Source organism: Lepisosteus platostomus, chromosome 10 (genome assembly GCF_059453375.1).
Source record: "Lepisosteus platostomus isolate fLepPlt1 chromosome 10, fLepPlt1.hap1, whole genome shotgun sequence".
Lineage (NCBI taxonomy): Eukaryota > Metazoa > Chordata > Actinopteri > Semionotiformes > Lepisosteidae > Lepisosteus > Lepisosteus platostomus.
In genome coordinates, this window is record NC_142620.1 from 17,132,449 (window position 1) to 17,156,227 (window position 23,779).

Here is a 23,779-nt window from a genome sequence, read left to right on the forward strand (position 1 = left end):
TTCACAGGCATGAGCTTCAACAGTGTGTTAGTGAGTTTGTTTTAGAGCCCCACCACTTATGGTGCAAAAACATATCTCCTGTTATCTGTCCTAAGTAGAAATTGAGTTTTGAAGCATTCACATCTCTAGGTCTTTATGATTATTGATCTTTGAAGATGTTCCTTAGGTTTATTTGATCAGTACGTTTCAGGATTTTGAAGACCCAGATCAAAGTTTTAGTTCCCTTAAGTTGTCTGGTTATGAAGTTCCTTACAGATCAGGAATTGATGTGCTTGAACTGACTCAGACTTATTCTAGTGACCAAAGCTGGACAGTGTTGCAGATGACATTAATGTGACAGTGCTGTTCCCCTTTTGCAGGTTCTGGAGGACAACGACTATGGGAGGGCAGTGGACTGGTGGGGGCTTGGTGTGGTGATGTACGAAATGATGTGTGGCCGGCTACCCTTCTACAATCAAGATCATGAGAAGCTATTTGAGCTCATCCTGATGGAAGACATACGCTTTCCTCGCACTCTGGCTCCAGAGGGGCAGTCCCTTCTTTCTGGCCTACTTAAAAAAGACCCCAAACAACGGTGAGCTACTTTACACCCCCACTTGCGTACACTGAACTGCACACATCCTGCACGTATTTGGAAGATATTAAAGACCAGGCATGGGTGTTGCATCACCTAAAACTAATAGATTCAATGAGGAGGAGGAGCTTAAATTCTTCATAAAACTCTTGATCAGTCCTTCAACTTCTGGTTTCGCGACTGTTAAGTAACAGGAGTAAAGTACCCTTTTCAAGTGTAAAAATTGCATAGTCCATTAAATCCATGATCCTTTGGGTATACCATAGGTCTGGAGCCCTACCCACTAGCCTGTACTGCCCTGCAGTGCTGATAAAATATAGATCCCCATTTCATTGAGGACTTGTAAAATAGACAGCAAATCCATCAATGAGTTCTTTAACAGTGCCAGGGCATTTATTGTGACAAAGTATCACAGCGCAGTAATTTAATACTGTATTACTTGTCCACATGATTAAACCTGTTCAGATAAGACATGCCAGTGGTTACCTGACATTCTGTGGATTCTTCTTGTCACAGGTTAGGGGGAGGCCCGGATGATGCCAAGGAGGTCATGCAACACAAATTCTTTGCTGGGATTGTGTGGCAGGATGTTTATGAGAAGAAGGTAACTATACTCATCAGACTCAGGTTTATCTTAAAAACTAAAAAGGGGACCAGGGAATTAAAAACAGAATTTCTAACCTTGCCTTTTCGAAGTCACTGATTTTGTTGCTAATCACATGGGTTCTTAACATATCAGCTGCCACAGCAATTAGATGAGCAACACATTTTGTGGTGAAATGGAATTAGGCTATTGACAGAAGCAGTTTGATCCAGCAGTTTGATATTGACAGAAGCAGTAGGTGGAAAAAGACTTTCAGTAGATTTCTTTTGTCTCCATAGTTTTGCCATTTTTTGTTTTCTGTATTGTACAGTGGAAGTGACAAGCTAGGTCAATTACCAGCAAATTGTGATGAAACTTTGAATTCTCTGTTCTTCCTTGTGCAAGAGTAAACATCTAAAAGGCACTGGATGCAGGCTTAGATGTATGTTTCAAATTAAAAAAAACTAAACATTTTATTGTACATGAATTGTTCTTGAAGTACAGGGCTTTGTGAAAGTTGTCTGTTTGAACTGAATTGATTTCCAGAATATTGATATGATTTTCTGTTTTCACCAGTGCACACATTTAAATTCTTGGATTTTGATTACTTCAACAAGCTTTTTTTTACTTTTGTAAAGGCATAGAGAGACCTTTAATCTGAGAGATGATTTTAAACTTCACAATTTCATTTCTGTCTCTGCAAAAATTGTTTTTTTTTTCTCTGAGGTAACTTTATAATATTTATTACATTGAAAAAACATCTATATAATAAATGTTGAGGTCTTGCAGAGAACAAAAAGGGTCATGTTTTTCTCAGCGAGGCGAATTATAAAGATTTAATAAAATACACAACTCTTGGAGGTTGTTTTTTTGGTCAAACAAAACAAGCTGAGGCTCACAGATGCTAACCTTGAGGATGTGATGTTCTCCAGACAAAGGTGGATGTTTTATTCATGGCTCAGAGGTCATTAAGGTACAATGGCTTCTTTTCAGCACTGTCTGTCTTTTTCAAGGAAGATGTTCATTATGGCATTGGCTATGATTAGAACATAATCAAGGAAGTAATTGCTTGGAAATGAAATAAAATCTGAAGTGTTTGTGTTATTAAATTAGGAATGTCATTCAGAAGTGGATAAGGGTAGGCAGAGGTGGTGGCACCTTTCCAAGTCACTTCTGGTCACCAATGACTATTCTGATCTGTTCCTTCCTAAATGTTAACATTTCTCATGTTTAGGATGGATAAACTTCATAATTTAATACGGAGATTGAGGAGCAGCAGCTGTCTGGAGGAGGCTCCACAGAAAAAGATTCACATAGTTGCTTCTGTAGTTACCTCATTGTCAATATTTTGAATAAATTTAAAGGTTTTGTGTATTTTAACTTTTGTTGACTATTGCTTACATTCTGACATCTTTATGTGCTGACGGAGGAAAAAAAGCATACAGAGCATGTTCTACATTTCCAAAGAGAAAGTGTCCTCTCTGCATTGTGACCCTGTGATGTATCCTAACGGTCTCAGCTGGGTGTTTTCAATTGAGTTTCAAGGGCATTTTGTTTGAGATAAGCTGCAGAGTAGCTGTTTTTGCTGATCCAGTGTGTTTTATTCCCACAGCTCATCCCTCCATTCAAGCCCCAGGTCACCTCTGAGACCGATACCAGGTATTTTGATGAGGAATTCACAGCTCAGACCATCACAATCACTCCCCCTGGACAAGGTAGCGTGCAGTCACAGCAGCTTTAAATCTATTAAGATAATGTGATTTTACATGCTCACTGGTCAAAATTTCAGGAACCTCCTCCAGATAACATGCTGGGCCTCGGTATCAAAAACCACTTGAACAGAAAGTGGCCTGGTGTATTCCACAAGGTTCAGAAGGACGAAAAGCAGACAGGAAAGGCAGTAGCCTCATGGTCCAAAAGAAGCCAGACTTCGCATTGCGCATCTCTGGGTTCCTAATATTTTGCAGTTGTTTGTGTTTCTGTATGTGAATAACATATGTGAAGGTATAATGTGTTTTTTGCCCGAAATACTAAGTGCACTGTAGAATAACTATTTACATTCTGTTCGGCATAACGCTTCCTAAGGAAAAGGATTTCCCAGCCAAATAAAAAAGTATTAAAATCCAGCCATCTTTGGGGTTGAACACAGAAGCCTTCCTGTTAATGTTTTTATACTGTTACCGCATCTTATACCACAACTGATTCATGGGAGCACATTGAAAAGGGAATCAGACTCTTTGTTAAATAAGTGTCCTAATTAACTTATTAGATTTGACAAAGTTTTCTATAGTACAACTGTACAAGACCAAGAGCAGTGTTTCATACATGTCATTGATAACCTTTCTAATTATTTGTTTAAAGTAAAATGTGGCAATGCTGTACCACCCCTGTTTTATACTTTTCATGTTTATTTAAATTTAAAATCTGATATATCTGTATAACTGTGGAGATAGATGAAATAGAACTACTTTTGATTTTCTGCTTCTCGCCTACAGCTTGTATAAGCTACTAAAATAGTCACTCAGAGGCAGAAAATATTCCAAATATGATAGTATAATCTATAGAATATCTATGAACTCTAAAGTTGAATTTTCTTTCCTCCATTTACAATTCCACTTTTGAGAGTGCATCCCAAGATGTTGTTCTTAATTAGTACAATTAAGATTGGACAATTGAGACATCAGAGTGTATAAATTTGGTTAGAGTACTTCCACAATCTCCTTTAATGGCAGTTTTTGTTTCCTTTGTGGGTATGGTTCCCTCTAGTGGACATATGCTTAAGTATTTTTATATTCTGACAGTTTGCCCTGTAGCCTGCAGAGTATACAGTATTTCTGTCATATATGAGAAACAAAAGTACTACAGGTGTACTGCAGCCTCTGTGCTTTTTGGACTCTCTCAACAATGTTGAATTTGTGCTTTTAATTGTTTAAGCCCGGACAGTATGAGATGTGAATTGTAGGCATGTCGCAAGTGTAATTTAAAGAGAGCAGACACTCCTTATTCTAGTTTGTTCCAACCAAGTTGATAATGAAAGGCTGATTTATATCAGTTTTCTGTCTGAGGCCTTTTTCAAATTACTTCCAGCTGTTAAAAAAACTTAGCTTGAACCTTGTGCTAATTGCTGATTTTCAGGGTTGCCCTTGTGACAGCTGATATATAATTAATTGGACATAAGCAGAAGAAAAGAACTCACTGAGGCAGTTGTCTCAGTGTCATTCCTCCTGTGTTTGGTCATCATTAATAGATTAATTTATTAAGACCTGTTTGGTAAAAAATCATGCAGAGAAATCTTAATTAGCAAGTTGAGGAGAGACTACATTAAGTTCCGTGTAGCTGTTGAAAATAATGCACTTTAGGATGATTTTGAAATTAAGGACTGTTTAGAGAAAAAAGAGTAAACCAGCACATGCATCAGCTCCAACTTTCACAGGTGATTAAGGACCCAGTTGGAACAAAAAGTAGCAAACACGGAAGTCTCAGTATGTGTGCTCTTTTAGTAGTCTCATCCTAACGAAATAAAGTCCTCTGACAATATTCCAGCTTTAGACACACAGGAGAAGGCCAGGTGGAAGATACTCTTGTGATTAATATGCTCTTGTCCCAATATGCCATTGGGAAGACAATGGACGTTCAAATCTAAAAAGATTTTTAACATCCATCAAGCTGTAAAGTCACTAGCTGTGCAAATTGACTTTTTGGAGCATTAATCTTGTTTAAGAAGGCTGCATTGCATCCAGTGTTTGGAGCAGAAGTGAATGTATGCCAGACGAGAAGTAAGTGAGAGCTTTCTGAAACCAATCCCTGAGCTTCAGCATTGCTGCTTTCTGTTTGTTCCCTAGATGACAACATGGAATCAATGGACAGCGAGAGGAGGCCTCACTTCCCCCAGTTCTCATACTCTGCAAGTGGGACAGCCTAGAGGAGCTCTCCCTTTCCTCTGGTCCAACCATTTCCACCAGACCCCACCAGACTGCATTCTGAAAGATGTCAGCATTTCTGTTTTTTTTCTTTCAAGGCACGTGTTTCAGATACTGTCATACAGTTGATTCTAGAAAAAGTATTCAAACAACAGAAAAGCAACCTTCCTTTATCAGGTTTACGAGATGTAACACTACATTTCTTAATTTTTCCTTTCTGAGATTCTGACATGACTTTTACTTTGTCCCTGTCAAAAAAAGAGACAAACTGAGTGAGTTTGCAGCTCATTGTGGAAACGTTAGGTTAATATTGCTATGTCTCCCTATATTGCGTCAACAACCAAATCTTTCTTAGCACTTCTGTTATTTACATAAAATATAAAGTACAAGGATAGAATTGTTAGTAAAAATCTAAACTCTTATCTATTTTTTCTATTTATGCAGGGAACTGTGCATGCCGGTATTCACAGAATGGGCTGCCTTTGTTTTAAAATTAAAGCTTAGCCACTTAAAGTCAGTATCCACTAAATTCACAGTATTGCAGTTTTCTCCAATTTTGTAAAAACTGTAAAATAAAGTATCCCTAGAAACGTTACATTTTGAAAATATAGTTTATAGAAAATGGGCTATTATGAACTTTTTCTGGGATTACCACAGTGCAAAACAATTGACTTTCTTCATCAATAATCATGTGACATCACTACAATTGTCTGCTGACTTGGTACATAGTGCAGAAGGTATTAGGCTGAGTGCAAGGACTATAGCTGCATAGGTAGTTAAACACTCAAACACAAAATGAGTAACAAATCAAAAAAGCAAAATGTTTAGCTCAGGGTTACATGTAGCAGTTTTTCAGTTACCTTTACAGTCAAGTGGAGGTAAATAATTGCTTTGTTCATCTTGTAACATGGCTTTTTAGTGCTGTTTGTATTTTTGACCACAATCAGCTGCCTCTTCATTATTTGACTCTGATCTACAAAAAAAGAGAAGAGAAGCTCTGGACAGTGAACATGCTACTAATGTGTGTCAAAGAATGCTAGATGACAGTATAAGTAGCTGAGTTCTCCATTTCCAAATAATTTCCAAATTTCTACAATTTGGCAAAACAGTGCCTTACGATTCCAACCAGTTCCGTGGCTGTAGAATGAGTCTTAAAGTATGGACAGGTATCCACTCCTCAAGGACAGATGTTAGCTGCAGCAGTTGGTGGATGTTGCATGCTAGCATTTAACAAATAAAATGGACCATTTTATTAAGGTAATGACCAATTTGTATTTTTTTTGTAAGAGTAACATTTTATATTACTCTGCATATATATTCAACTTTGCTGTGTATATATAGTGTACGATGAATGTCCAGAGGATTTGAAAATTATGCTGCATCCAATCCACAAGAACTGTTTTTTCTTTCAAACCTAAGAAGCTTCAAGTTCAACAGACTGTTTTAGAACATTGTTGCTTCTGTAAAAAAAACTTTTTAATAGTTATAAATGTATTTTCCTCAAAAAACAGACCTTGATAACTCATTCCTTGAATAGCAGATTATATACATTTTACTATTAAACAGTTTTCAAGCTTGTATCTGGCTGAACAATCACTGTTTTTGTCATTTTTACATATAATTCCCTGCAAATATGTGCACTACTGCATGTTTTAAAACAGGCAGTGAAACAGCACATCTACATTGCCACTGAAAGAACTGAGAGTGATACTTCAATGAAGTACTCCAGATACCTGGTGTAACATCAATGTAACATATCTCAGTTATATTTTCAAATAGCTCTTTAACATTTTATTTCTGAAATCTAGATGGCAAATGAAATTCTTATGTACTGCACATCGCAATAAGACTTGCATCCAAAATTGCTGCGGAGGGGCCTTTTAGTGCAATATAGGCTCCATGAAACTACCTGAACAAATGAGTAGATTGTGCAATAAGATGAATAAGATGCACACTGCATTTGGAGTTTAATGACCACCAAGCAAATGCTTACATGCAGGTGCTCATGGGAGATTTGTTGAGGAAAAATACTTTACAGCAGACACCTCTTTCTGACTGTGACCAAGATTGTTAGACATGGCCATTGGAATGGTCCAGAATTGAAACCTTTTTGTTCTAAACTTCAGGAGTGTGAAGATGACTGGTCTATCTGGCCTTCTTAGTCTTGGGAGACTACAGTAGTAGCCCTTAGTGTGTGAGGCTCAAGTGGCGTTGAAATGAGCTGAACAACCAGTCATTATAGATCTGGGGAAAGAATATGAGCAAGCTGTCAAGTTTTCCTTTCTGTTCCTCAAGAATTTGAATTTCTGAATTTTTAAACAATCTGTTGGTAGTGGGAACACATGAACGAATAAAGCTGCACGGCTGTTTTAAGAGTATGATGTTTTCCTCCGATTCTGTGTAAATCAGTCAGTATCCTAACAGGAAACATATCGACTTGTGCTCACGGTTTGTGGTAATATGATCTGAATCTCAAACCCATTTGCGCATTTACAGGTCATGCTCAAAACTGAGTAACATTGAAAAAAAAGATGAATAAACTTTTTAATATTCCTTTTGTTATGCAAGGGGAGTAAATACCAGCCAAAAGATTTCCAGTGTTAAAAAAGATGAAGTGAACTTTTTGCTAAGTTTGTATTAGTGATTGATTTGGAAACACACCTAATTTGTTTTTCATTATCCAAGTGTAAATGAAAAGATGATACAGTATGACTTTTTCTTTCTTTAAAAAATTCACATACAGTGTTTCCTTTACTGACTGATATGTATGCAATATGTAAAACCTTTTATGAATGTAATCTTTGGATTTTTTTCATTGTAGTTATTCTTCCCCGCCTTCTTTTTGTAAGTTTTGTACATTTACTTGTGGGCTTCTTAAGCCTTGGTGTGTCTGAACATTCATAGCATTTAGAAGTTGTCCTTCAAATCATATGCTGTTTGCTGTCTGATAATTGCTACTATCCAAAATGTAGACCCAGGAATGCCAGGTCTGCAATTGAAACTCACCCACAAATGTCACGTTGTCTCAGCAAAAAGATTTATTTAAAAAAACTCTTACAACAGCTGGAAGAAATGAATTCTAAAGACACCAGCTTTAGTGAACAAAGAACATTAACTTTTTTACACACTGTTCAACTGTTTTTACATTTAGTATTTTGTTTCATTAAAAGTGCTGAAATAAAGGGTTTTAACTGAAGTAGGTGGCTTCTGTGTTTAATCATTCCAGATCAGTTGCTTTCCTAATATAAGAAGTGCACAACATCAGATAGTTTTTAATTTTTTTCAGCTGGTCCTTTATTTCTTTCTATAGTCTTATTTTTCTCCATTCATATTCATTTTTCTCTGTGATTCCTTCTGTTATAACCTTGCATCTTTTTTTATAAGTAACTGAATGTTTACTGTGCATTTAGCAATGCTCACTGGGTTGCTAGATCGTTTTTGTCTGTTTTTCAATTATTTTGTCTCATGTATTCCAAAACATCATTTGTGGAACAATGCCTAGTATTGTTTCTTTCACTTTATGTGATGAAAACCACAAATGCATAATACATTATGGTACTATGTCACATTTTTATTGATGGACTTGAATTACATCACCTGGGGTTTCTAACCCCACCTGGGTCTCAGGCAAAGGAATAAGACAAAGGGAAGAGCATGAAGCAAGACCACAGCCTGATATAAAATGGCACCAAATCCACACCTCAGAGGAGACTCCGTGAACACTTCAGTTCTACAGTGAAAAACGGTGGTAGGCAATCAAGTGCTAAATGCTATTATAACGTTTTCTGTGTAATATTAATTTGTCCTCCTGTAGTAAATAAAGTTTATTCAATCTGACTTGGGCCTTTGTCCTTTTGTTTTGAATCTACATGAGAGAATCTTGTAAGGGTGCGTTGAATTTTAATCCACCCTCACACTCAAATTTATTCCTAATTTCATTGCTGAAGTGAAAGTGAAAACTTCCTTTACTCCGCTTTGGAGTTGTGAAATCAAATCATCTGTTCATATCAAATTTATCCACTCCTGAGCAGTTCCTTTGGCTGTTCTCTTTGTACCACTGGACTTTCAAATGTACGCTGCCAGCTTTATGAATGGTTTGTGCTCTGTGGCTTGACTATTCTATTGCTCTTTATGGAGTCCCCTGTGTACCTGTTTTGATGTAACTGGCTGCTCATGCCCCAGGTTGAAATTTGCTGTCAGGAGATTTGCAGTTGCTCACCCGTTTTATCCTGCTCTTTGAATTACTGCATAGATATCACAGTATTGTTGCCCTATTTTGATATCTTCCCCTTGGGGTTCCATGCCGATATCACCTTAGATACTGTTTCTTGTGAAACATCAATATGTTGAGTAAAAAAAGTGTAACATGAAATAGAAGTGTGTTGGCATGAATATGACATTGAGAGGTGAGCTGAACATTTTGCTCTGAACAAGTTTGTATTCTTACCTTGAAATAGGGGCAGGGGGAGTAGATAAACTCACGTTCTATGGCTAGTGTATGTGCCTCTCTTGTTCAAGTTCTCTTGAAGTTGTTGTATTATGGTCATAGAGGGTGGGAAGGCCATGGATTTTTCAAATATGACATCCTATAACGAATGCAGTGATTTTCCTGATGAACAACGATTTTATTTTCCAGCAAGTAATGTTTAATCCAATCTCTAGTCAAATTCCTGAAATGGGAAAAAAAGTTAGCCCTACTGAAATATCCACAACATTAACTTTGTCATAGGACATCATAATTCATTAATTCAATGTTATCGAGTTGAAAGATAAAAAACAGACTTGAAATAGAAATAGCCCAGTCCCATTAAATGTTTAGAATTGCTAGAATCTGCAAAGGCCATGCTGGGTGGGGGATTTCAACTATTAAAACTTAAAATAGAATATCACTACTCCCAAATAGTGAGGACCAAGATAAAGCAGTCTTTACAAATTATTAAAAATCTTTTTTCATTCTTTTGACAAAACGATAACATATGAAACAGTGGTGAGAGCAAGTTTCATCTCTTAAGGATCTTTTTCATGTGACTGCATAAGTGTTAATTAATGTCAGTGTTGGATTTTGGAGGGCAGGGTGCAGTTTGCATTAGAAACCACTGTATTGGATCCACAACCGTGGCCACAGTCCTGATGGGAAACTCCTCAGGGAATGGCTGTGCCTAGTGGCCACCATTACAAACAGTCAACAAGATAATAGTCAATTCCTGGGCAAGGCAGTGGCTCTGTGGCTAAGGATCTGAGCCTGTGGCTGGAAGGTTGCTGGTTCAAATACCACGGCCAGCAGAGGAATCCTACTCCTTTTGGCCCTTTAGCAAGGCCCTTAACCCCAGCTGCTCCAGGGGTGCTGTATAAATGGCTGACCCTGCGCTCTGACCCCAGGCTTCTCTCTCCCTGTCTGTGTGCCTGTGTGTCTCATGGAGACCAAGCTGGGGTATGCGAAAAAACAAATTCTTAATGCAAGAAATTGTATGTGGCTAATAAAGTGATCTTATCTTACCTACATACAGAGGTGCGGGCGTAATTACAGGCAAAAGGCTGAATGAAAGGAGCTGCACTGTTGTGAGAGAGCAGGCTGTGGCAAGTTGAAAGGGAATGGGCAGTCATAATTGACGGGGTTGAGTCTCTTTGTAAGTGGTGTCTAATTGGGGAGGAACGCTAGGGTCTCCTGGGATGAAAGGTCAGGTTTTAAGGAAAGCCCGTCAGGGTGGCTGTAATCCCTGAAACAAAACCCAGCCAATTGTTGGGTAGAGGGAATGGCGCAAGACCTTCTTTTATGGGCATGGTTTCAGAACCTCTAGGGGGAGCTTGGAATATATTCAGCTACCAAAAGGAACAGTGAAGTGACGGAAGGACTGTGCGGCTCTTTGTTTCAAGAAGCTGGGAGGGGAAGGTGGGAGCTGAACTTGCAACATTACTACAGGTTGGGAGGTTTTGTGCATTTCCAATATTCCAAGTAATTGGAAACAAAATACACAAGCTGTTCATCCGAAGATGTTTATTGAGAAATAGAAATCATAAGTGAATTGCTGGAAGAACAAAAAAGTATTTAGCAAAAATATGCCTAAAACCATTTATGGAATGTAGACTTCAGCTATTCATTTTATTTCACAAAAATGTGTTTTCTTTTATACATATATAATGGGCTCTTTAGAACTGCTGTAATCTGAGGGTGAAGAGCTTTACAGAAAGCAACAACAATAAAGAAAACACAAAGCAAAACACAGGAATCAGAAAAGAACCACAACAAAATAACCTGTGTCATGCAGCCACTATGCCGCTGAAGAGCAGCTTTGCATTGAAGTAACAGTAGCATATTCCACTCAAGGACATGTTAATTTTAAATTGGATTTCATGCATTTGTTCAAGTACACTTGCCTTATTTATGTGTGCTTACAGTAGTTTATCAGTAAATCTCAGTAAATCAATATTTAATGAAAGCACCCTATTTCTATTTTGCCCATGAAAATTGGGAATATTTGGACAAACACTTCCAAACAACAACACATCAACACATTCATTGGGTCATAGAACACAGATCTAAAACTGCCTTCTCTTATTTTACAATTATTATTTATTTGAAGTACCAATGCATAATTCTCTTGGGATTTTTTATTAACCACTCTGTGTTCTTCAATAATTTTAATCGGTAGTATGTTTTTCTTTTAATGATGGTGTCTGTGCCAAATGCAATCCATGGGACACTACTGTTTAATTCTTTGAGGCTCTCGGAATGATCTAAATGGTCTGAATGGTCCAATAACACTAAATGTATCTACAGAATTACCAAATAATCTTTATCAAACAATATATAGCTCAAACACCTTTGCCACAGGTAACTACACCCCTTCTTTTAGACTAAACTGCAGTTTTCCTAATACAGTATATAATGAACATACTGCAGTAATATACACAGAGAGTATTAGTTAGCCAGTGCTTTAAAGGCAAACATTCATTATACCCGTTTTTTGTAATAAAAAACAAATAATGTACACTGTTCTCTAAGTGAAAAAACTCTCACATCTCATATCTACTCCCTCTCACAGTCCTCCATGTAAAGATTTTAACATTTTTTTTAAATGTGGCATTCTGCTACAGAACCTTTACATTTTGTATCACTTTCAGAGGCCTCCACTACTGTAGTTGTTTGTGTATGGGTATACAATGTAGATTTTAGAATTAATATTTTGAATTTCACAGCATGCAGCCCACATTTTTGAATTTTTCAGATCAAAATTGAATTGCTTGTTTTTTTCCTGCACATAAAGACTATTATCACTGTTAGTTTAATTGTTAAAGGAGAGTCTAGCTCACCATGCAAACAATAATCCCATGTTTATCTCTAAATAAAATACATCATTGCTCCCTAGGGCTCAACTAAGGAACTGTCAATTAAAATTGTTATTAATCTAAAAATGTAGCATAACAGACAATCTTTCACATGGTCTATCAATAACATTTTATTCAGAAAATAACAAAGGATAGGAAAGGATATCCTTGCATTTATATTAATTATATATATATATATCATTTATATATATTATATATTATTTATATATATATATCATTTATATTCTGCTGTATGGATGGTAGATGGTATTTTTATTTCCCTTGTCCATGCAGAAATACAAACAGAATTCCTTTTACCTCTCTTAATGTATTTTACTCATCCTCAGACAGTTCTCTACAGAACAATGTATCTACTTCTATTCACATAGGAACAGATGAATTTTACTTTCACTTGAATTTTTTTCACAAGGTAGTTAAACCTTGCAGTTCCATCATTTAAGTTGTGGGGGATCTGAAATCACTTTTCTGCTTGACCTTTGGCACCAAATTAATTTTCGAATTCTGAGATTCAGAACGGGCCTCCAGATAGCTCTTGAATTTCAGTGGCACATAAAGATAGACACCTTCACCATCAAATATAAAAAAATAAAATTAAAATCTCTTGATGAAGCATCCTTCTGCCTCCTGCCACTGTAAGTTGATATTCCATTGAAATAAAAAATTCCACCAAGTCTCGGCAAAGAAAATTGTCAGCAGAAAATAAATGCTGTACAGAAATGTCTGGTTTTGGCAACCAACAGCTCCATCTTGTGGAAACATTATGGCAAGAGAAGAGCCCATGGGCTGATTGATGTGGTTGACCCTTCTCAAGTATAGCTATGTTTCCATTCAGTCCTGGAAAAGAATAGTGTCTCTCTACCATGCACCCGATCATTGCACCCCTACACAGAATCTAATTAATTAGCTGGTTCATGCATAACATCTTGTATCAGGGATGGGCTGAAGAGATACAATACATTCAAAAAATATTTACTCCCCTGTAAAATTTTAAATATTGTTGTGTTATGACCAGAATTTTCAATGAGTAAAAATGTTTTTCCCCCTTGCTTCACCAACATACACTGCAATTTAAAGCGGCAAAAAATTTATACTGTGTAATAGATGCCTGGAAATGAAAAATGGAAATATCTTTTCTGCTGATGTGTTCACCCCCACCATAATCAATACTTTGTAGAAGCTCCTTCTGCTGAAATTATAGCTTTGAGTCTTCATGTGAATGTCTGCATCAGCTTTTCACATTTGGGGAGTTTCACCCATTCTTCCTTGCTGACTTGCTCAAGATCTGTCAGGTTGGATTGTGAGTGCTGGTGAACCACAATCCTTCCACTGAGTCTCCATGGGATTCTTGTTCTTGTGCCACTTCAATGGTACTTTGGCTGTATGCTTGGGGTAGTTGGAATGTGAATTTTCATCCTAGTCTAAGATCTTTTGTTGAGTGAAGCAGGTTCTCCTCAACTATTTGCCTATATTCAGTTCCATTCATTATTCCTGACATATTCCCCAGTCCCTGCTCTGAAAAGCATCCTCATTAGATGATGCTGCCAACACCATGCTTCATGGTAAGGATGGTGTTACTTGAGTTATGAGCTGTGTTTAGTTTGCGCCAGGCATAGCTCTTTGCATTCAGGCCAAAGAGATCAATTTTTGTTTCATCAGACCAGAAACATGTTTACCACATGGTCTCAAGGTCTGCCACGTGTCTTGTTGCAAACTCCAAGCACGATATTATCTTCTATCTAGCCACCATTTTATTGTGGCTTAATCTGTGTAGCGAAGCAGAAATTGTTGTTCTTGGACAGGTTCTCCAATCTCAACCATGGTATTCTGTACCTCTGACAGGGTGGTTATTGGGTTCTTAGTCACTGCTCAGATCAAGGTTCTTCTTGCCTGGTTGCTCAGTTTGGGAAGATATCATGCTTTTGGAATCCTTTTCATTTCCTAATGGTTGACCTGACTGTGCTCCTGGGAACCTTCAACAATCTAGATATGTTTTTATACCCCTCCAGGTCTATGAGTCCTCACATTTTTATCACAGAGTTGTACAGACAGTGCCCTGGTAGCTGCTTTGTGGTAGGGTTTCTGCACTGACATGCACTGTCAACTAAGAAATCTTATATAGACAGGTGTATTTCTCTTGAAATCACACCAACCAATCGAAACGAACTGGTGGACTCCAATCACATTTTACAGTGATCTGGAACGGAAATTAGATGCACCTGTGCTCTGTTTGGAGTGTCATAGCAAGGGGTGGTGAATACTTGTCAAATCAAGACATTTCAGACTTTTCTTCTAAATTACATACAAAAATCCAAAACTTTGATTCCATTTTGACATTATAGAATAATATGTATAGATCATATTTCTATTTGACTTTGCAACATAACTGACTGTTAAAAAATCCAAGGTGAGGGGTTGCATACTTTTTGTAGGCACTGTAAGTCCCTGCAGTTGTGTATATAGTTAGATTGATTAAAGAAACCTTTATTTCTAATAAAATAAACCTTTTATTTCTTTACTTAAGAGTGCAATGCAACTTTAAATATTGCAAAATATTCATATTATCATATTAAAAGAGATAACTAGTTATCTATACTGGTGTTATCTTATTTATCCTTTAAATTGCATTTGTATTTCTGATATAAGGTATGTACAGAATGATGATGACTGCCTAACTAACCTAATGATAACTATTTACTTATTGTTCCAGAAGAAATAGATTGTGTTTCACTTTCTTGCATTCTTGTCCTTTTTCGTCATAAAGACATCTTTGTTATCTCTATTTGTTTGAATAGATAATAGTTTTCCCTTTCATTATACACTACCGATATTAATATGAAAGTAATTACATGAGGACAAATCACATTTGAATGCAATAGCTTCATTTTACTAGGTCATAGGACAGCTATTTAACTTAGGAGAGTGTTGGTGTTGCCAAATATTTATTGCAAATTAACCAATTAATCTTAACAACGTTTCTTCTTCTTCCTCCTCCTCCCCAATTCCAAGGTCTTCTATAACCCATATCATAATTGCCTGAAACGGTGTTGACAAAGGTAATATTATTTTAGCATTAATGGAACATTTCAATATACTTTAGAGTTCACTTTTTTTAGGGATTAAAACAATACAGATATAAAGAGTCAATTCAGCCTGTCTAGCTCATTTGGTTGATAGCAAACCAAGAGGAGGGATTTAAGGGTATGAACTTCAAAGTCTTGCCTGGATACCTGTCCAAACTCTCACTGCCCTTTGATAAAGCTTTCCTACATGTGATGTTCAAAATCTGTCTATTAGTGAATGGTCATAGTCAATTCATTCACCACAAGGACAAGGATAATTGTCTTCCTTGAATAAGCACAACAGACGTGCTGCAGACGGAAGGCGGCCAGGGAGAGGAAGGAAGCTGCGCGACTCCAGAAACAACTAGAGGAGGAGTACAGCTCAGCTAACGGGGAAGGAGCCTTCAATTCAGCCCGGGCACGGAACCTGAAGGAGAGGCTCCGCAACCTGCACATTGAGAAAGCCAAGGCTTTCCTGGTTCTGGCACAAAGGGTGCATTAGGAGAATAATGAAACCTGTTCCTCTTATTTCTTTAATCAGGTCTGGGAAGCCCAGAAAAAGAGGGTGATCCACAGCCTGAGATGGGGAGATGGAGAGGAAGTGCTGGACAAGAGCCACAAGGCGGAAGCGGCGACCGCTTTCTACAAGAAGCTCTTTTCAGAAAAGCAGACAGAGGTGGAGGCAGGCAATGCTTTTCTGAAGGGACTGAAGGCACAAGTACCGGAGGAGGTAAGGAAGGACTTGGAGGGTCTGATCACGGCAGAGGAGCTGAAGGCGGCACTTTGGTCCATGGAGAATGGCAAGGTGCCGGGGCATGACGGACTCCCCAAGGAATTCTACACCTGCTTCTGGGACACCCTGGCGGCAGATCTGGTGGAAGTGGTGCAGGAGATCTTCTGCCGGGGGAAACTCGGAGACACCATGAGGGAAGGTGTCATCTCACTGCTCTTTAAGGAAGGAGATGCCGCAGACCTCAAGAACTGGAGGCCGATCACAATGCTCTCCATGGACGTCAAGATCCTGTCCAAGATACTGACCGCCAGACTGAGAACCGCCCTACCCCAGATCATCAACAGCGACCAGACGTGTGGGGTGGAACAGGGATCCGTCAGCTGGAATCTCCAGCTCACCAGAGACGCCATCGCTTGGGCTGAGGACCGGAACGTGCCCATGATGGTGGTCAGCCTGGATCAGGAGAAAGCCTTCAACAGAGTAAACCACAGTTATCTGTTCAGGGTGCTGGAATGCTTAGGTTTTGGAGAGAGTTTCAGCCGCTGGATAAAGATACAGAACTCTGTCGTAGGCAGTACTGTCAATGTAAACGGAAACCTGGGGGATTTAATTCCCCAGGAATCCGGAGTACGACAAGGCTACCCCCTTTCACCCCTTCTCTATGTTCTTTTCACAGAGCCCTTAGCGGAGGTGGTGAGACAGGACCCTGTCATCGATGGCCTGGCGATACCGGGAGGCGCGGGGCAAACCTTGAAGATCTCCCAGTACGCAGACGACACAACGCTGTTCCTGAGTTCGGACAGGGGGTTGAGGAGGGCCCTGCAGGTCATGGAGCAATACTCCAGAGCCTTGGGGTTGATGCTCAACCGCCAGAAGAGCAAACTGAAGTTCTTGGGGCCCCGGAAGGACAGAATGACGGTGCCGGAGGGTCTCAAGCTCTGCAAGGAGCCACTCAAAATACTGGGGGTTTCTTTTCAGAGCCAGGACAACGAGACCATCAACTGGACCGAGAGGATCGCCAGGGTGAAGACGAAGCTGGGTCTGTGGAAAACGTGGTCGTTGTCCTACACAGGGAAAGTGATGGTGTTGAAAGCAGACATCCTTTGGTTTACCTGAAACTTGACTGCATCTTTTTCTGCAACCTCTGTTGGGCGCTGTGGGAGCCCATCAGCCACAAGTACCAGTACTTTGCCAAGCTGTGGCTCTCCATCCCAATGGGGCACCAGGTCCAGTGGTCAAACACAAGGCAGAGAGGCAACCATTCTACACCCATGCTGTCAAGTGGAGCAAGAGGGTACGAGGCCACGAGACAGCCAGAGCTCTGCACCAACCACAGAGCCCTGTACAAGGAGGTGAAGGGGCAACTGGTCGCCGACGAAAGGCTGTGGGTTCCCAGACAAGTCTGGGAAAGGACGCAGCCAAAAGAATTGGACAACCAACTGAAGGACCTCATCTGGATGGCTGTACACAAGAGGCTGGCTACCAGAGAGGTCCTCTATGACACTCGATCACCAGGAATCCGCATTGCCCCCGGGACATGTGCTTCATCGAGGAGATTCAGGAGCATGTGTTCTGGAGCTGCCCCTTCGCCAAAGCGGTGTGGGGCAGAATGTACAACATTATGCAACTCCTGTGAGCGGGAGTGGTGCTCAGTTACCAGTACATTCTGCTGGGGCTGGCACCAACCAGATTGGACAAGAGGACGTAGTTCCTACTGTGGCTGCTGCTGTCCCACACAAAACAAGGCCTGTGGAACGCGAGGAAAACTCTCATCCGGCACAACGCAGAGTGGGGAGCGAGGGAGCTGGAGGAGAGGATCCTGGCGGACCTCAGAAGGAGGATGAAGCGCGACGTCACCAAATGGGGTTTCCCTACGGCGAGGGAGCGCTGGAAAGGACTTTGGGCCCTGTACAGGGATTAAGGGACACAAGCAAATGGTAGGGCTTGGAGGGACTCTCTAAACGCACAAATCCGGCCCCGTCATCCACCTGCACAGATTGATAACGGACAATCACCGCTGTTTGGAGTGTTTTTTATTGCACGCAAAGTTTTACAATTGTGAAAATGTTTCTTTTTTTTAGATGTAGCTACAGAAATAAAGTATATTTTGTAAAAAAATAAAATAAATAAGCGCAATCCAGTCATGGTGAACTATCTATCTTTGAATTCTTCCTTTGCTTCCTAATTCAGCCATCTTGGAGGTCTTAGCTCCTTCCCAGATATTCTTCCTTTTAGATAACCTTTCTCATTTAGTTTTGTCAAATAATCCATAATCTCCAAAGAGCTGACATTAATGTTGCATTACTTCAGGTTTCACAATAATCACAATTATTTATACTTATGTACTGTTTTTCAGGACACTCCACTAAAAGTGCTTTACGGGTAATGGGGACTCCCCTCCACCACCATAGTGTGCCAGTATGCGCACCACACAACAGCTATCAATGGAGTAAGAACTGGGTAAGCCAATTCATAGATGGGGAATCATTATTAGGAGGTCATGACTGGTAAAAACCAGGCGGAAAATTTGGACAGCACACCAGGATAATATGCCTACTCTTTTCTAGAAAGGCCCTGGGATTTGTAATGACCATGGAGAGTCAGTTCACTCCAGTTTATTGTCATATGATAATATGTTGAGTGCAATGATATGAATATTTGCATGTATGCTCCAATACAAAGACATTAAAGGAATCACTAAAAACATAAACACAGAACAGCAGCAGCAACAACATCAACTTAAATAACATACAACTTAGAAAAAAAACATCAGTGTGAGCCAGTGGTAAGGTTAGAGTGCGTTCATGCTCCTATAATGCTTACCAGAGGGAAGGGGGGAGAAAAATTAGAAACCAGGATGATTGGTATCCTTAGCAATACTTCCAGACCTCCTGTGATAGCGAGCTGTAAAAATACTCAATAAGTCAAGACCTCGTGATTCCTTTAATAATTAGATTAATTCACCTTATTGTGAATCTTAATCACAAGCAAATGTTGAGTAGTATATTATGTAGTGGAGATCAAACTGTATTCTTATATAACCACTGCTTTTGCTGCAGTAATATAAAGTACCTTATTAGTGGGAAAGGATAGAGGCTTTATTTTTTTTCCCCTTTTTCTACTACTTCTGTTTAGTTAACTAAACAGAAACTATTAAACTGTAACTTTAATAGCTTTGTGCTCTTTAAAGTGTGGTCAATTGAATATGGAATCAGTCATGACTGGGAATACTGTGTAATTAAATCCAAGGAACAAACAGAAACCATGTTATTTGTCAGTAGGTACAAGTAGAGTATTCCTCATTATTTCAAATGATCAACATTGTGATTAAGGCACATAATTCTGAGAATTTAAACAGATATGAGCAAAAGTCATATACATTTTCCATTTTTTTTTATTACTCACTGTTTTCCCTTTTTACTCAGAAACTGAGTAACACGTAATTCTCATAGACCTGTATTTTGTAGCAGCAAAAACAGCCTTTTAGCTTCATGGATGTACAGTATATAGAGGGACAAATGATGTTTGTGATGAGGAAGGCCTGGCAATGAATCAGTCTGATTTCATTAGAAAATGAGATGGGATATATCCACTACAACAGTTCATATTGTTTGTATAATTGACTTTCAATCATTGTGAACATTTTTTATGATTCTGATCAATTTTATAGGCACTGAAACTAAGCTGTGTTCTTTTCCCCAAACTAAGCTGTATTAATAACAAGATGTTTATATAGTAGTAAACACTAGTGGTGGTTTTAAGAAAATTGTTCATAGTCAGAACATACTGTACACATTGTAGCCTGATTTTGTCAGATCTCTGTGCACCTCTGGGTCTCGTCTGTACCAGGATGAGAGGTCTCTAAGGAAAGTAATGTTCCTTCTGCAAGTGATGTTGGTAAAATAGCAGGTGGTGCTCTTCCCTGTGGCCCAGAATTCTCAAACTAATGTCCCAGTATGGTGACATGAGACATTGTGCTATAGCAGGAGCCATTATTTGATCATTGAAGATCCCCTGGAAGAGATGTTAACCTTGGTGTCCTGTATATATTCCACTCTAGTACATCCTTGCCTCCCTAAAGTTCCCCCTAAATTTAATTGATCAGTTACAGTATATTTGGGAAGCAGTTTCTTAGATTTCTACCTGATGTGTTATGTAATAATCATCAAGGTAGATTCTGTACTTCAGTGGGGGATGAAGAGGTTCAATATGTAATGCACTCTGAATGACCGGGCACTACTTGATTTACTTATCATGGAGTTCTCTGAGTTGTGCTTCGTTTTGGAATGACACTGCTGTGTTCCATGTGTCTGACTGTAAACATCTAGGTGGTGATTGGCTTACAATATCCACACCTTTCCTGCTAAGCCAACGCCTGTCAAAATACATGCTCCTTCTCTCTTGCTCTGTTTAAATGCAAGTGTAGATATTCAGATCTACACAAATGGAGATGGTGCTTAAAACAGAATAGTCCCTCCTGGTGTGGGATGACTTTCCTTTTGTTGCTGAAAGTATGCATGCCTTCATAGGTGAGCTATGTGAAGAAGTTGACTAGGTGTGTGCTGTAACATTTTTACACTTACAAGAGAATGTTAAGCTAACTTGCTTTATTTTTATAGACATACCACGTTTGCAATAGAACCAGTGGATGAAATGAGTTTTGGAATTAATGTATCTGTACAATTCTGATTTTCAAAGTGGTGAAACAGGCCAAATTGGACTAAGACCAAACTAAATCCAGTACATCAGATTAGTTTTCTTCATGTTTGCAGTCGGCCTTTATAAATAAATCAAATTAATGTATAAATTTAAACGTTTTTAGCTTATAAAATTGTTGTTATTGTTCTTTTATTGCTGTCTTCTAAAAAACGCGTTTTATAAACAAAAAACACAAGACGATGTAATGCTTCACTCTGGAAAAGTGATCTTTACAACACTTAACACCATAATTCTGACATAAGCATAGCCCACTTTCCGTAATGACGTGTATTAGGGCAAGTGTTCAGACCTGTATTTCCTGCTTCAATTCAGTGCAGGTACCAGTCGCCAGCAGCCTAGGCGTTAGGTTTGGCTGCTCCGAGCCGGTTGCGTCATTAACCTGCTGGGCTGGTGGAGGCGGTGCTGCTCTTTGCTCTGTGACAATCGCGCAGACTGAGAATGCCGTAACAGCGCAGTCAAACTGCTCGAGAGAGGGTGTGTGTGTCATTCACCTGGGCTTGCTTTGCCTTCATTCTTTCATAAAATAGGATTGTGTTGCTTCGGATTTCACGCTCCAGAGGCGAGGGGTGTTGCACTTCCATTTTTAATGGTGATATCGACATTTGGCACTTGCTTTTCGGTGGGAATCTGGGTCTGGAAAATAGGTAGGTTGCGGAACCGGGATTGTGAAATTGACAAAACGCTGGCTGGGAAACAGCTGATTTCCTGAATGGTGTCTGGCCTACGGTTTCCAACAAAACAGGTACCCTGTAGTGCTTGAGTCAAGGAACCAGAAAAGCTTCTCTAGAGAGGTCGAATAATATTTCGCTGCGGGTGCTTATGTTGGAAGAAGAAGTGGGTGGCTTTAAATGGGTTATAAATGTAAGGAAAATTCCCATAATACGCAAAAGGCGCAGTGATTTCTCTACCCCTCCCCAACCAAGCACCATAGGTGGTGTAGGAATGAGCAGTGAAAAGCTTCTCCGTGCAACAGAAAAGAATCGTTTATTTTTAAAAAAATCTTTCATTCATACCTTCCAATATGTGTCCCATAAGACTGGATTGGGGGGTATTCACAGACTGTCTACGTGTTGTCTCAGTCTGTGATATGATGCGATATGTCCTGTACCAGCTGGCCTGTCTGCTTCAGTTATTAACCCAATATTTTCCCCGGTGAATTGATCCGTCTGTCATTCGTATCCCACTGTGGTTAATAACGTTGGTTATCAGTACAACAGATGCATAGGACCTGATAAAAGACATTTTTCAACGAAATCGCTGTGTTAAATAATTAGTTCACATAAAATGTTGTGCCTGTACGTACCGTGTGGGAACCAGGCTCTTTTAAGGAAAATGCAGTGCGCAGCATTATAATACGATTTTGTAAAAGATACTGTTAATAAGCTATCCTGAATTAAATAATTTATACTGTATGCTCTAAAACATTCATGACCGTGTTATAAATCTGTTTTAAAGTTGGACCATCTGTCGTTTTAAGGTTCGTGTTTTAACCTGCATGTTTGTATTTTTATATACAAAAGGAGAATGGTTTATAGTTGTTTTCTACAGTATACATACTGTATTATATTGGATTAAAATGTATTAAAAATATTTGCCGTTTGACACCTTAATTTTATCGAGAATGATCGTTCGCCTGTATCTGACATTTGTATTGAAATTAATTAATATATAAATATGCAGTATCCAATCCAAATGTCTCATTAAATAGGGGTAATTCCCATTTTCGGCAATTCCCAGTCGAATAGACAGTGGTAATTCGTCCTGCCATAGCCTGGTGTATGCTGGTATGGTAACAGTGCAGCTGTTTGTCTTTGATGGACAAAACGTCAGATGAGTCTGAGGTTTTAGTCAATTAGAACTGAAAATAGCAGGGATGCATACATTTGAAATCCGGTTGTGATTCTAACATTTTTATAACTATTTTCCTGATGTGTATTATTTAATATTAAACTTACAACGAGAAAAAAATATAAATAAGCCAGTTCGTATTATTTTATGTGGTTGGGGTGGTAGACGTGTGTATATGAAATATTTTCAAGTAAGCACTTCTTTTCTATATGTATAATAATGTTATATCTGTGCCTCCAGGAAGTTTAAACTGAATGCACAGAGCAGTAGATTTTAACAACAGAACAGGAGACTGTATTCTGTCACAGCATTGCCTGTGCTTACAGATGAATATATCTGTTGCTTATATGATTTCATTTAGTTTTCTTTATGTATACGCAGTATAACCAGGGAGTTAATAAGTATTTACTGCCTGTGTTTATATAACTTTACGATTCACTGATATATAGTGTAAATATCTGAATTTTCCTGTTTTAAACCTATCTTTTGCCAGCTAAATTTAAGAAGTCATCAATTTAAGAAAACCTCCACATTGTAGGTTGATTTGTAAGTATATACTGTAGTGTCAACTAAAAAAGTAAAAAGTTGGTGTTTTTACGAACAGTAATTGATATTTTGACTGTTGCTAAGCACTTAGGATGGTTTGGTATACTCCCATACTCAAAAAGGAACTTTCTGACACTTGGAACATAAAGAAAATGTCTTAACAAACATTTTCATTGTAAATATGAGCAGCCTAATAATTGGTATGGTGTGGTATTATAAGAACCTAGGAATATTTTGTACACTTTCTGCCCTGCCGTTTCTCAGCACTAATGGGAATTCTAAAATCTTCACTTGTAAGATAAATTCAGAAAAATTGCCTAATTTATTTTCTTCAGTGCCCTTGTGTGAACTTCGGACCTCTGTTTTCGACATCATACGCTGCCAGTCATAGCTTGATATTCAAATTACAACTGAACAATGAGACACAGTAATAAGATCAATGTGGTGGAT

General features: G+C 38.8%; 2 protein-coding genes across 6 annotated transcripts in view; both read left to right on the forward strand.

Annotated features, from left to right (window-relative positions):
* The window catches only part of akt1 (AKT serine/threonine kinase 1), a 71,287-nt gene extending 62,373 nt beyond the window's left edge, over nucleotides 1-8,914 (forward strand). The window contains exons 11-14 of the mRNA XM_088648482.1: nucleotides 360-574; nucleotides 1,091-1,178; nucleotides 2,770-2,872; nucleotides 5,000-8,914. Of these exons, the coding sequence (XP_088504608.1) occupies nucleotides 360-574; nucleotides 1,091-1,178; nucleotides 2,770-2,872; nucleotides 5,000-5,079 (486 nt within the window). The 3' untranslated portion in view covers nucleotides 5,080-8,914. The remainder of the gene's footprint in view (nucleotides 1-359; nucleotides 575-1,090; nucleotides 1,179-2,769; nucleotides 2,873-4,999) is intronic.
* Nucleotides 8,915-21,293: 12,379 nt separating this feature from the next.
* cep170ba (centrosomal protein 170Ba) overlaps nucleotides 21,294-23,779 on the forward strand; it is a 49,878-nt gene continuing 47,392 nt past the window's right edge. For 2 of the 5 annotated variants that reach the window (XM_088648486.1, XM_088648487.1), the window contains exon 1: nucleotides 21,316-21,579. The gene's annotated coding sequence lies outside the window, so the exon portion shown is untranslated. Of the gene's footprint in view, nucleotides 21,580-23,779 lie in introns of all 5 variants that reach the window. The other 3 variants (XM_088648483.1, XM_088648488.1, XM_088648485.1) reach the window with 2 other exon arrangements.